At 43.4% G+C, this 13,003-nt stretch overlaps 1 protein-coding gene across 6 annotated transcripts in view; it reads left to right on the top strand.

Annotated features, from left to right (window-relative positions):
* ARHGAP17 (Rho GTPase activating protein 17) overlaps nucleotides 1-10,876 on the top strand; it is a 37,495-nt gene extending 26,619 nt beyond the window's left edge. For 2 of the 6 annotated variants that reach the window (XM_015876725.2, XM_015876730.1), the window contains 8 exons: nucleotides 105-185; nucleotides 687-800; nucleotides 1,048-1,139; nucleotides 1,280-1,436; nucleotides 2,665-2,907; nucleotides 4,803-4,966; nucleotides 5,381-5,995; nucleotides 9,951-10,876. In XM_015876725.2, the coding sequence (XP_015732211.1) occupies nucleotides 105-185; nucleotides 687-800; nucleotides 1,048-1,139; nucleotides 1,280-1,436; nucleotides 2,665-2,907; nucleotides 4,803-4,966; nucleotides 5,381-5,995; nucleotides 9,951-10,081 (1,597 nt within the window). In that variant the 3' untranslated portion in view covers nucleotides 10,082-10,876. Of the gene's footprint in view, nucleotides 1-104; nucleotides 186-686; nucleotides 801-1,047; nucleotides 1,140-1,279; nucleotides 1,437-2,664; nucleotides 2,908-4,802; nucleotides 4,967-5,380; nucleotides 5,996-6,912; nucleotides 6,937-8,754; nucleotides 8,800-9,950 lie in introns of all 6 variants that reach the window. The other 4 variants (XM_015876728.1, XM_015876729.1, XM_015876726.1 and 1 more) reach the window with 4 other exon arrangements.
* Nucleotides 10,877-13,003: the final 2,127 nt, after the last annotated feature.

The raw sequence follows: 13,003 nt of genomic DNA, 5'->3' as shown, positions 1-13,003 counted from the left end.
ATTAGGCATAAATGGAAAATTATACAGTCATTTCTTTTTGTTCTCTTCAGAAATTATTGTGATCTGGAAGAAAGATGCAATACATCTTTTTTTTTCCCTTTCAGTATTCAGGACCAGGATAAGAAGCTACAAGAATTATGGAAGATTTGTAACAAATTACCTAAGCATTATCATGCTAATTTCAGGTACTGTGCACATGTATTGACTTGTAGTGCTTAACCATCAGAGCTGCTGTGCAGCTGATTTTATATTAATTAGCTGAAACTCTAATCCTCTATTTTTTTTTATTTTTTTTTTTTTACTTGGCCAAATTCTATTAGATTTATAAAATGTCATCCTGTTTCATCGAGTTAGTCTGTGTGCAAGAGTTTGGTAGTGGTAGAATTTTTCAGCCAAGTTAATTCACTACTGACTGTAGCAAAATAGCGATACACAGAACTCTTCCATTTAAAGGATTACGCTTTTGGCCGTAATAGGAGTTCTTGAATTTTTGCCTAGTTGTCTTCAGTAAGAAAAACTCTCAGTTGGTAATGTCCTCTCAAATGATCATAGTGATTAATTGCTGTGTGTGTGTATATATATAAATATATATAACTTGCTATTTATGTCCTCAGCGTTGTACTAACATCAATCATTATATGGTAAAAATTCACCGGTGTTTAATTAGTCTTTTTAATTTTTTTTAGGTATTTAATCAAATTTTTAGCAAAGCTTGCACAGAACAGTGATGTCAACAAAATGACACCCAGCAATGTCGCAATAGTCTTGGGCCCCAACTTGTTATGGGCAAAAACAGAAGGGTAAGTGGTTTTAGGAAAGGTACAAAACAAAACTCCCCTGAAGTTGTGGAATTTCCCATCAGGTTGTTTTAAATCATGTAGACTCTTCACAGCAACAGAGTACTTGCTTAAAAAAATACTTAAAGTTGCTCTGTGTACCTGGAGTGTGCTGGCTCTTCACGCTTAGCATAACATGCCATTTAAGGCCAGATCTCTGTTCTTACTTTGACAGAACTGTTATGTGCTATTCTGTGCATCTCTTCCACAGATCCCTTGCTGAGATGGCGGCAGCAACTTCAGTCCATGTGGTAGCAATTATTGAGCCGATTATTCAGCATGCAGACTGGTTCTTCCCTGGAGGTAAATTCTTGCTGTAGTTAAAGGAATTCTGTATTTGTGATAACCCTTTGAAGGTAAACCTCCAGTAGCATTTTTTTTTAAAGTGACACCATTCTGTATATATATTATAGTCATCTGATGAATGTTGTCTTTTTTTCCAGATCAAGACTTCAACGTGTCTGGAGCATTTGTTGCAGTTCCTGCTGTTAATTCTAATCATTTGTCACACACTGGGAATGAATACGATTCTGGGACACTGGAACGGAAGAGGCCTGTGAGCATGGCTGTAATGGAAGGGGATTTGTTGAAGAAGGAAAGGTATGTTTTGTTCTCAGATTAGGTTTTAAGTCTTCGCTCCTGAGAACTGGACTACTTAGGCTGTAGTTAGGCACGTGTTTAGTGGTCTCAGGAGGAGAATTTTGTAAAAATACTGTAGGTAACAAGAGTGATTTATTTTCCCCCATGTTACTGCAGCCTGAGGAAGGTTCAAAGGTAATGTACTGGATATACTCTGTGCATGACTTTAAAATAAAAAAAAAAAAAGGCAGATATTACTGCTTCCAATCACCATCTTCCTATTACAGATGTGGGGGGTCTGAAATCCAGTGAAACAGAAGTGTATGTAGTAACATCTGTCAGTATCTAACTTCTGGTATCCCATGGCTTCTTTTCAAAGCCCATAAGCCGAGGTGGTGTTACCTGATGCCTTCATGATAAGACTTCTGATTTGAAGATGGTACAGTATACCATGGCAAATAGTAAAATGCTAAAAAAAAGATTAAAACATGCTGTTTTCCCATATAACATGCAGTGTAACACTCATTTATTATCACTCATACCATGAATATTGAAGTGACGTGCTGTTTTGTTTATAGCTATTTATGCAAATGTTAAATTGTTACCTCAGTGCTAACTGCGGTTAGCCACATGTAATTTTATCAGTGCTGACAGAAGGAGCAGGAGAAAATCAGTTCAGGATTTGTTGTCTTTAACACAACAGGCATAAAGTTCAGTTCTAGAATATACTAAACACATTCTCAAATCTGTTAGTTTCTTTATCCGTAGTTAAATAGGGGTGCCTTTTTCTTTGAACAGAGTAAATCATGGAAGCATATATCCAGTGTCATTTCTAGTCTGTCTTGAAATCTGTACAATAGCTTAGAGATTATGACCAGTGAATTTTGTTTCTATTACATACCATATTTAGAGAGTAGGTGGTCTGGTGTGAAAGGAAATAGTCAGTATTTTTACATGTAAATACATATGTTTTGACCTCATTGTCATCAGTGTCCGTCTTCAAATGTTATTGAGTAACTTGTTCTACTTATGTTTAGTTTACCCTTTGTGCAGATAAGCCAAGTAGTGTTGCATGTCTTAACATTAATGGTGTTATATGCAGACAATGGGAGCTTTCCTCGTTGCTGCTTTGCATGCTAGGCAACAGGGGTTGCACTTGTCTTTGTGGGTTGTAACAACCTGTTGTCTTGTTGCTTTAGTTACCTGGTGTTGGCTGGCGTGGTGTGTTTACTCTCTCTTCTTTCTGTAGCTTTGGTGTCAAGGTTATGGACTTCCAAGCAAACCCTCGGAGATGTGGCACTATAAATAGAAAGCACACATCCCCAGCTTTCCAGCCACCACTTCCACCCACAGAGGCTGGCATGCTGGCTCATTCTGGAGCGGAGCAGCACTCACAAGCTGCTGTGGCTGAAACAAGCCCAGTGGGTGCTGGTTTTGCTCTCTCTGCTGGCACAGCAGAACAGTTACAAAGTCAAGGAAATGAGGATGTCAGGTAAGAGGTACGGCTTCTGCTGGCAGTGGCTTAGCAAGCTGCTTCAACAGCAAACTGATAATGTCAGCTGTGTCAGCTTCTAATTAGAGGGCGTGTTGTTGTATGCAGTCTTCTCAGGTGTGGGCAGAAGCACTGTAAAAGAGCTCTCTTTCAATGTGTATTTATGATCTTTTAATTTGAACATCTGTTCTAGAATTGGTCTTCCTAAAATAAGGAATTCCTTCAGGAAAAAATCATGAAGAATACTAAAAAAGATGATGATTACTGCCCACGTTGGCCTTTCCAAATTACAATGCAGAGGTGTCCATGCAGCATGACTGTCATTTTGCTGCTGAAAGAACAAAACCTGCCAGTGGCAATGCTAGAAACCCATTGGTCTTGTTTGTTGTTTCTTGTTCATGTTATTTGGATTTGTCTTTTTCTTCTGTGGCAAGTGTTAGTGGTGAATGGACTCACTAGAAAACCAGAAATCAGTTTGTCATATTTCTTTAGGAGAAGCATGTATACAGACTTTTTAGTTACTTAATTATGATGTAAACTCATATAAGGAAAGATATAATCATATCTTTGGTATTAGAATACATGGATTCACGTAGCTTTGAGTCTTCATGTATGGTGAAGGCAGCATTTTGCTTTTATTGTTCTTGAGATCTGAGAGATGGAGCAAATGCATGAAAATGCTCATAGTGCTCCCTAAGCATTAATCTCTTGGGTAGCATCTTACATTAAAAAGCCATCATGGAGTTTTATGCAGCACAGATTCTTTTGCAAAAAGATCTCATTTAAATATCCTTGTAGACCAGTATTGCTTCAGTGATGTCTCTTGTGGCAGAGGAAGCTAAAATGAAACCTTAAGTTGTAGCATCTAAAAACTACATTTAAAGTCTGCACAAACTCAGCATACGAGTACTTGAAATTTAATAACAGCATCTGAAGAAAATAGGGTTGTGTTGCACTAGTGAGTAATTGAAAGGTTTTTGTTGTTCTGAGATGGAGATGATGTTGCAGAGAGAAATGAATAAAGACTGAAAGTGCATAGGAAGTAAGACAAGGAGGCACTGTGCAGAACCACCTTGGCTGGTTCATTCTCAATTGTTGTTTCTCTCCAGCATCAAAAAGAAAGAACTGAGATGTCCTGAAGTGAATTTCAGGGGTTTAACTGGGATTGTTCAGGTGCTTGTCTAAGACTGGACTCCCTTGATCAGAGGAAGTGGGGTGAAAGTTTCATTCCAGGTAGAGGGGGGAGTTTCAGCCAGTGAGGAGAGAACCGCTATTCTCTCCACACCCACAGCTTTTGCAGTCTCTGAGGGTTTCCAGAGGCTCCACCAACTTGGGCAGTGAGGGCTACATCTGCTTAGTCTGTGTGAGTTACACAGCAAGTTAGTTTTCTTTTGGTTTTTTTGGCAGAGCTTCAGAGCAACACAGTTTACTCCTTGCCAGTGAACTGGATGTGATGCTGTGACAGAGTGCTTGCGGAAAGTTATAGTTATAGGAGCAGTGAATATATTTGAGTGAGGAAATGAGAGAAGTCATTTTATGTGAACTTCATTGGTGAGACACTTCTTAGAGAATCTAAAGGGCGCTCTGGTGTGGAGACTGTGCTCTGAGTACCAGTATTTAATTCAAACAGGTGTTGTGGTGCTGCAGAACTACTTGGATTCCTGATTTAATTTGGTAATGGATCTTTTGAACAGGTTTGCCTGAAACCTACTTGTGAATTTTGCGAAGAGTTCTAGCAGTGCTCAGTTTGCCAGTAATAACAGCCAGTGCAGAAGGTTTTTGAGATGTTTGAGGGTCAGAACTAGAGCATGGTTCATACTGTAAACCTTAAAGGTGCAGTTAATGCAGAAAGCATTTTATAGTCAACTTCTAACTCGAAACTTTTGATTTTTCAGTACCTCAAAGCCTAAGGACAACACAACCTCGGCTACTCCTCCACCCGTGAGAAATGGTGGGCATGTGAGCACTGCCCCAAACCAGTCAGCAAGTAGCACTAATCAGCTTTCTGTTAATCAGCCACAAAATGCAGCAGGTCCCAGTCCCCATTCAGTGAGGAGAGGTATGATTTTTTTTGTTTGTTTGTTTGCCTTTTAAAGCTCTAGGTTCCAATTGTTCTTTATGTACTGTAAAAATGCTTGCTAAAATTACCTTCATGCCTTCCTTTATTCCAGACTGTGGTTCAGTTCCCTTGCCTTTCACTAGGGCCTAGCTGTATATATCTTTGGATTCCTTCATGAGTGCTGGTAGTAATATTATCAACACTGTTTATTGAAGTCACTTGACTGTTGATTGGTAAACCAATATATACCAATATGTGCATTTCTGTAGTTTCCTATTGATACCGCTTTTATTTTGCAATGCACCATTTTATTTTGGTAATATACTTAAGTGTTCCACAAAGCTATTGATTCCTTCCTTTAGGAGTTTGGTATCACAACATACAGCCATGAAATCTCCCCTCTTCCTTTCACAGCTGTTAAAAAGCCTGCACCAGCACCTCCCAAGCCAGCCAACCCCCCACCAGGGCAGCCAGGAAGCCAAAGCTCTGCCCCAGCTGCTCAGCCGCCTTCTATCTCTCCAAAGCCACTTGCCAGAAGCTCTTCTCCTCCTGCCCAACATGCAAACCAGGGAGCAGCCCTGCCCTCCAGTTCCCAGGTTTCTGCACCTCGGCGATACTCCAGCAGCCTTTCCCCTATCCAAGCTCCCAGCCACCCACCACCACAACCCCCAACGCAGGCTACTCCTCCACTGCAGCCCAAAGCAAACAATCAAGCATCTCCTGCTGCACCCAGCAGTGAACATGGACCAGAGCAGCCCTGTTACACTCCTCCGCAAACTCCAACACCACCCGATACACCCCCTCTAGGCAAGCACAGTACTAGCTCCCCACTGTCACAGCCGCAGTCATCTACTCAAGACACCTCACAGTCTCACTCTCCACCTCACAGTGGCACACTGCCAAGGCCACGGCCTGTGCCCAAGCCCAGAAACAGACCCAGTGTTCCCCCTCCTCCTCATCCTCCTTCTCAGCTGGCTGGAGATGGTATTATTGCAAATCCCACGCAAACAGCTTCCAAAATAGTAACAGGTGAGTGGATTCTTTCATATTGAGTGCCTCCTCAGGGAGTGGAAATGAAGAAAATGTTTGTAGCTATATGTAATTTTATTTTGAAATTGAAAAGCAATTGAAATACTGAACTCACAGCTAGGATGCACACATACTTGTTCTTCACGTGGGGATCTTGAGTGTGTAGTGAAGGTCTCCTTTCCTGAGGCAGAAAGACTTGGGGGAAGTGTGCATTAGCTTGCTTTTTTCTTTTTCCTATGCTGGATGCAAGACACTGGAGTAGGGACAAACTGCACAGGGCTTTCTCCAGCCTCAGCATCGTGGCAATCTGCTGGGCTTGTGCTTTGGTTTGCTGAAAAGGCAAATAATTTGGAGAAGGGAGAATATGCCATCAGGAATTGTATATTTCAGGCTTTACAGGAGATAATAGATCAGCAAAGCGATCACTGATATGTGTTCTAGAACAACAGATGTAAATGCTGTGTTTTATTCTGTGAGCATGAAGCCTTCTGATGGGGTTTTTAAGTCAGAAATCTGGATTCTGAAGTGTCACATACATTTAACTAATTTCTAGATTGATCTTCATTCTTTAAGTGCAGGCTTTTTTCTCTTTCTGTCTTCTCACAGGAACATAATGAAGTTCATAGTTATTAGCTTGATAGGGATAATATTTAAATGTTGGGAAAGAGTTGATTGCTGAAGAGAGTAAAAGCTAGCAGATCTTGAAGTGTGCCTTCTGATGAGTCTCTGCTTGGTTTAGGAAGTTCTGAAGGAAAAGATAGCAGGTGTAAGACACTAATGCTTTTAAACCTACTCATGTTCAATAATGGTTAAAACTTTCTAATGACACTGCAGCTTCTGAACAATGAGACTAATGTTTTGGAATGCAAAGTGTAAATTCTGTTGCCTAACAGCTTTACCCCATGGTGCCTTCACAGGTGGGGATGGTTACTGCGAATAAGGTTTGTACTTACCAGAAACATGCAATATAAGCTCAAATGCTCCTGCACAGCAATATTTTTATTTGTAGCTTTGTTTTGTATATGCGCTTTGGAATACGTGCGCTCTGTCAACTCTGTATGTTATCTCATGTCATTCTGCGTGTAAGACATACTAGGACCTGTGCTCAACTTCAGTCATCCTGTGAATATTAATTCATAATTTAGAACAAACGGTAGAAAGAACTGTAGTGAATAACGCCTCCCACAATCACCAGGTGTGAAGCAGTGACCCATTTAAAATGGATTTCTTCTCAGTGCAGGCAAATGTTGCAGCTTGTACTTTTTCATCCAGTTCAGTGTTTTGTGGATGCATTTTAGTGTAGCTCTACTCTGGGTTTTCAGTTATTTTTACTTGGATCTCATTTGGCAAAGTACACGATTGTGTGACTAAACCCCTTTGCAGATGCAGCAGCGTCTGCATTCTGGCATATTTGCATTCTGTCAGCCCCAGCCTTGCTTATAGTCTGTTCAATTGCAGCTACCAAACAGCACATTAATAATCTCACTGATACATAACAGCTCAGTAATATGCTACCTTTTTAAGGTAACAACTGCCTGACAGGTTGGAAAAGTTGAGGTTGCATTCCAGAATTATCTCAAGGTCAGAAGTATAGTTTTATATACAAGAAATTAGCAATAAATGAGCAGTTAAGCAACTAAAAAGTAGCTTTGTGTTATATAACGAGATATCTCCTGATTGTACTCCTGCTCTTTCTATCAGCATCTCTAAAATAAAAAGGCAGTTCATTTCAAAACTGAATTCAGCCTTAAGGCTGTAGGTTCTGCATCTTTACAGCACTTGTGCAGAAGTTGAGGATGGGAACAATGCCGATGAGTCTAACTCCAAATAAAGAGAATTTATCTGGTTCTGGGGATATTGCTGTAATGCAGTTAGGCAGAATTTGTTTTACCCCAGTGTAACTGGAGAAATGCTCACCTACCGAGTAATAACCAGCTGGTATGCAGAGAGCTGCTCCATTAGTGGGGGAGTTTAAGTTACAAAGCATCTGCCATGTGATGGTGGTTGTGTGAATTACCACAGCAGTGCTGACTTCCAGGGAAAGCACATTTTCAGTAGTTAGTAGTATAAGTAGGACACAGCTGTCTTGTAGTTTGGATACGATTGAAGAAACTACCAAACAAGCAAAAAATTACTATAAGATCTGATTATCAACCTGAAAACGTTAGGATTAATAGATATTAGTCCTCCCAAGTGCAAACCTTAGCAGACTGGCTGGGTAAATTGTGTATGGTAAACAACAAGAGGAAGGCTACCACAGTCAAGGAAAGCTGATGATGAAGGATTCTTTAGCAAAGCTGGTAAAGGAATCTAGAAAACCTGGTGTGTTTCAGTGCAGGGTCATCCAGCTTTTCCACATCAGTCCTTTCTATTTTCCTTTAGAGAACATTTGTTCTGAATTAACACCACTGCGTATTACATAAGAGTATCTGCTCTAACATTTACACACGCACATGTAGTATTTGTTTTTTAAGCACTGGCTGGTACTATAAACTGACTTATCTGGTTCACAATGTGAAATAACTACTTTCAATTTTAACCTTAAATAATGGAGCAAGGGAAACCAGGAATAATAGAAGCCAAAATGAAGTTGCCAGCAGACTTTGTAATATAAGCATGAGAATTCTGAATGGTTTTCAGGACACTACTGAATATTTGTCCATATTGTGGGCAGTAATACCTCAAATTCTATTTGCAGTATTAAAGTTACGAGCCCTAGAAAAGAATATTCTAATCAAAAATTTTATTAAATAATCTAGATGTTTGACCTGCTTTCAGTATGAACTGTATTGGAAAGTTCAATGGTAAGGAAAAGGCATATGATTGGCCAACAATGTTGCTAATTTGTAATCATGTGTGTGCTAATGCCCACTACTAACCCGTCACAAATAACACTGCTTGCTTGCATTATTGTTACTGTGGCATGCCAAAAGCATGGCTGTGGATGCTTGCTTTTACATTAACGTACTAAAAGTTTGGAAGACTAGAATGTTGTAAAACTCCTGTTTTGACTGGCCAGTTTCACATTTTACTACTTCAGCTTATTGAAAATCATAGTTAGAAATCCATGTATTTTATACAGCAGTCCATTTTGTGTTTAGCTTAGCTGTACAGTTAATTACAAATACTCCTTTCCTTTGTCATTTCATACTGTGTCTCCTTTTTGAGAAGGTCTTGTCCTTTGTTAAGCAGTAGCAGCAGGGAGGGCTGTGTGGGCTTCTAAAACTGAAGCGCATCTCTTGAATCATTTTCTGAATGAAAGCTGGGCAGTAGTGACAGATACTGGGGAGAATTCAGTGTCCCTGCTGCTTGGGTTCAGTGCCACCTTCTCTATGGTTGGCCATAGCGTGAGGAATTGAGTGGGCCTGGGAAAGGAATGGGAGACACTGCCTTGGGCTTCACCTCTGTATCTGCTATCCATGTTGTTTAGCTCAGAACAGGATATTGTTGCACATAGGAGATGAGTGTTGCCTCAGATTTCTTCCTCTTATGTCAGTGCCTCCTGCTGACACCATACACGTGCCTGTTGCTCCTAAAAGCCGCGGGTGGTGCCCTCTGGGCTGGTACGGAGGAGCTCATTTATGCTTTGTGACCATCCTGGTCTGATGTGACTGCCCAGGGTATAGAGCATCACTTTCTGGGGGCCTTGAGGAATGTGACATTGTCATATTTGCTCTCTGCCATTCATAGGAAATAAAAGCCTTTATGTACATGGCTAAAAGAAGGTATGCAGGAGAAATGACCCCAGGGTGAGATTACTAGTTTGGCTTAGCCCAGTGTTTCTGTTGTATGAGTGTGCGTGCCAGCCCTCTGTCGGAGAAATCCTTGTTGATAAAAGCCCTTGTTGGTCCTTCCTTTCCCTTTTCTTCCTAAGGAAACGCAGCAGCAATGCACTACTGAGTGAGGTGTCACTGTCCAGAGTATTAAACTTGCTCTTCCATTTTATTTCCTGCAGACTCCAATTCCAGTATTCCTGAACCACTTCAAAACCCTTCTGCGGAGCTTCCTACAGAGGCAGCGGGCAAAGAACTGCACAACCACCTCCCTTTAGATATTGACAATGACACAGAAAGCACTGCCCTGTGAAGGAAACCAAACCTGCTTTCCTTTCCTGACGGGAAAACTGACAGAGCCCAACAGTGAAAAGCTTCTTGTGCCGGCACAGAAACCTGTGTGAGCACATTGCTGCAGGGTGCAGGAGAGCTGTAATGATCTGTGAGCCTCAACGGTTACCCACATCCCGGATGGAAGGAATTAATCACTGCAGAAACATGCATAGGAAGCGTAGCTGCTGCTGGTACCGAATGGTATCAGCCAGATTCCAAACGAATTTTTAAGAAGCGAATTATTAGTTATTTAAAGTTGCATGTATTTACAGAAGTAATCTTTTTAATGGCGCGGTTTTAGCCCTTTTATTCTAGTTGTTAGACGTTACAAGGAGAGAGAGAGGCCTTGCCAGAGACATTCCCTCACTGATTTGCTGCAGGTTTATGTGATGTTGAACCAAAGCCGGCACAGCGGCGGTGACTGCTGGCTCTGTCACTGCTCACTGTGTGCGCTCAGTGCCTTGACGGACTGCGACTGCAGGAGGAACCTCCCTGTATCGTAATCATTTCAGCGCTACTCTGTGATCAGTACCTAACCCGTATTTCATAGTTATTTGTATTAACCAGCCTGCTATTTTTTTTTTTTGTTTATGTGGAATTAATGACTGTTTTGAGGGGAGAAAAAACAACCTGTGGAAGTTGGTTTTGTGCTTTCATAGGAAACGGTTGGATTTTGGGAAGGAAAAAAAAAAATACAAAAATATGAAACTTTGAACATTTGTTTTGATGCATCAGTTGGGTGAGCCTTTATAAAATTAAAGACCGTCTTTTGTCACCCTGAGCCCTCTTCATTCTCGTGCGCCAAAACCTCCACCTCCATGGTGGCCACGTACCGGGTTTTGCCCTTTAGCTCTTTTCAGGGGCAATCATTGCTTCCTGTGAACCTGTCCATGTTCTGACAGCCCCGATACGAGGAGGCCAGGTCGTTTCCCGAGCACCAAAAGCCGCTCTGCCGCTGCTGTGCCGCCCTGTGCCGGCTCCAGCTGCGATCACAGCCCTGAGGAGAGGCTCCTCGAGCCGCCCTGTTGCTGGCCGAGTGCGCGGGCTGGGCCAGGATTGGGTGGTTTGGGCGGGGCGGGAATGTCTGCGAGTCGGGATTGGGCGAAGCGAAGCGAGGCGGGAAGAGGGGGGCGGGACGAGCGCTGACTGGGCTGAGGCAGTGATTGGGCGGAGCGAGGCGGTCCTGGATTGGTTCCCGCTGTAGCCGTCTTGGCACTGATTGGCTCTAAGGCCAGTGGGAGGCGGGGCTAGGAGGTGAGATTATAAAAGCGCGTGCAGAGGTGTGAGGGAGTGTCGGCGGAGAGACGGCGGCGGCGGCGGCGGCGGCGGCAGCAGCGAAGGGAGCGGCGGCGGCAGAACTGGGAACGGCGGCGGCGGCAGAACTGGGAACGGCGGCGGAGCAGAGCGGAGCGGAGCGCGGTGAGACTGGCCGGGGAGCCGCGACTGGGGGCCGGCGAAGTGATGGAGGGACTGGCCATTGGCCACCGCGGCACTGTGCGAACAGGCTGCGTAGGGTGGGCGTCGCCTGTGGGCGCGCTCTGGAGGTGGAGCCGCAGAGAGAAAGGACGAGTCCGTGTGGCACCTGCGGGAAGGCTGAGGAGCAGAGCTGGAGGTGAAAGGGCCGAGCAGCTGAGAATAAAGATCGTGTGGGAAACGGGAAGAGATGAAATCACTGGTGTGAGCTTTCTATGTTATGTGGGAAATAATTGCAAGACTTGAAGCCACGGGGTACAGGGTGGAAAGCTGTGCAGTGCTGGGGCATCTCAATGGAGTGCAGAGCTGGAGCAGAAGCAAAGCAGGAGCTGAGAATAAAGATTGTGTGGGAAACGGGAAGAGATGAAATCACTGGTGTGAGCTTTCTATGACGTTGTGTGGGAAATAATTGCAAGACTTGAAGTCACAGGTACAGGGTGGAAAGCTGTGTTCAGTGAGGCAGAGCTGTGCAGTGCTGGGGCATCTCAATGGAGCGCAGAGCTGGAGCAGAAAGCAAAGCAGGAGCTGAGAATAAAGATCTTGTGGGAAACCAGGCAAGAGCTGAAATCACTGGTGTCAATTTATTATTAAACGGGGCGGATAATGGGGCAAGACATGAGTTGGAATACAAGACCCTGGAGGGGTCACGGGGCACAAGCTGAAATCACAGAGTATGAGCTGGTAATGCAGAGCTGGTACCCACAGCAAAGTAAAGGTGTGAGGCAGAGCTGGACAGATGTGGCATCTCAGGGGAGCACAGAGCTGGAGCTGAGAATAAAGATCTTGTGGGAAACGGGAAGAGATGAAATCACTGGTGTGAGCTTTCTATGACGTTGTGTGGGAAATAATTGCAAGACCTGAAGTCACGAGGTACAGGGTGGAAAGCTGTGTTCAGTGAGGCAGAGCTGTGCAGTGCTGGGGCATCTCAATGGAGCGCAGAGCTGGAGCAGAAGCAAAGCAGGAGCTGAGAATAAAGATCTTGTGGGAAACCAGGCAAGAGCTGAAATCACTGGTGTCAATTTATTATTAAACAGGGCAGATAATGGGGCAAGACATGAGTTGGAATACAAGACCCTGGAGGGGTCAGGGGGCACAAGCTGAAATCACAGTATGAGCTGGTAATGCAGAGCTGGTACCCACAGCAAAGTAAAGGTGTGTGTGGGGCAGAGCTGGACGGATGGGGCATCTCAATGGAGCGCAGAGCTGGAGCTGAGAATAAAGATCTTGTGGGAAACCAGGCAAGAGCTGAAATCACTGGTGTCAATTTATTATTAAACGGGGCGGATAATGGGGCAAGACAGTTGGAATACAAGACCCTGGAGGGGTCACTGGGCACAAGCTGAAATCACAGAGTATGAGCTGGTAATGCAGAGCTGGTACCACAGCAAAGTAAAGGTGTGTGTGAGGCAGAGCTGGACGGATGGGGCAT

This window comes from Coturnix japonica, chromosome 14, assembly GCF_001577835.2.
Source record: "Coturnix japonica isolate 7356 chromosome 14, Coturnix japonica 2.1, whole genome shotgun sequence".
Taxonomy (NCBI): domain Eukaryota; kingdom Metazoa; phylum Chordata; class Aves; order Galliformes; family Phasianidae; genus Coturnix; species Coturnix japonica.
Note: the sequence above shows the minus strand (reverse complement) of the source record. Positions and strands in the feature narration are given on the sequence as shown.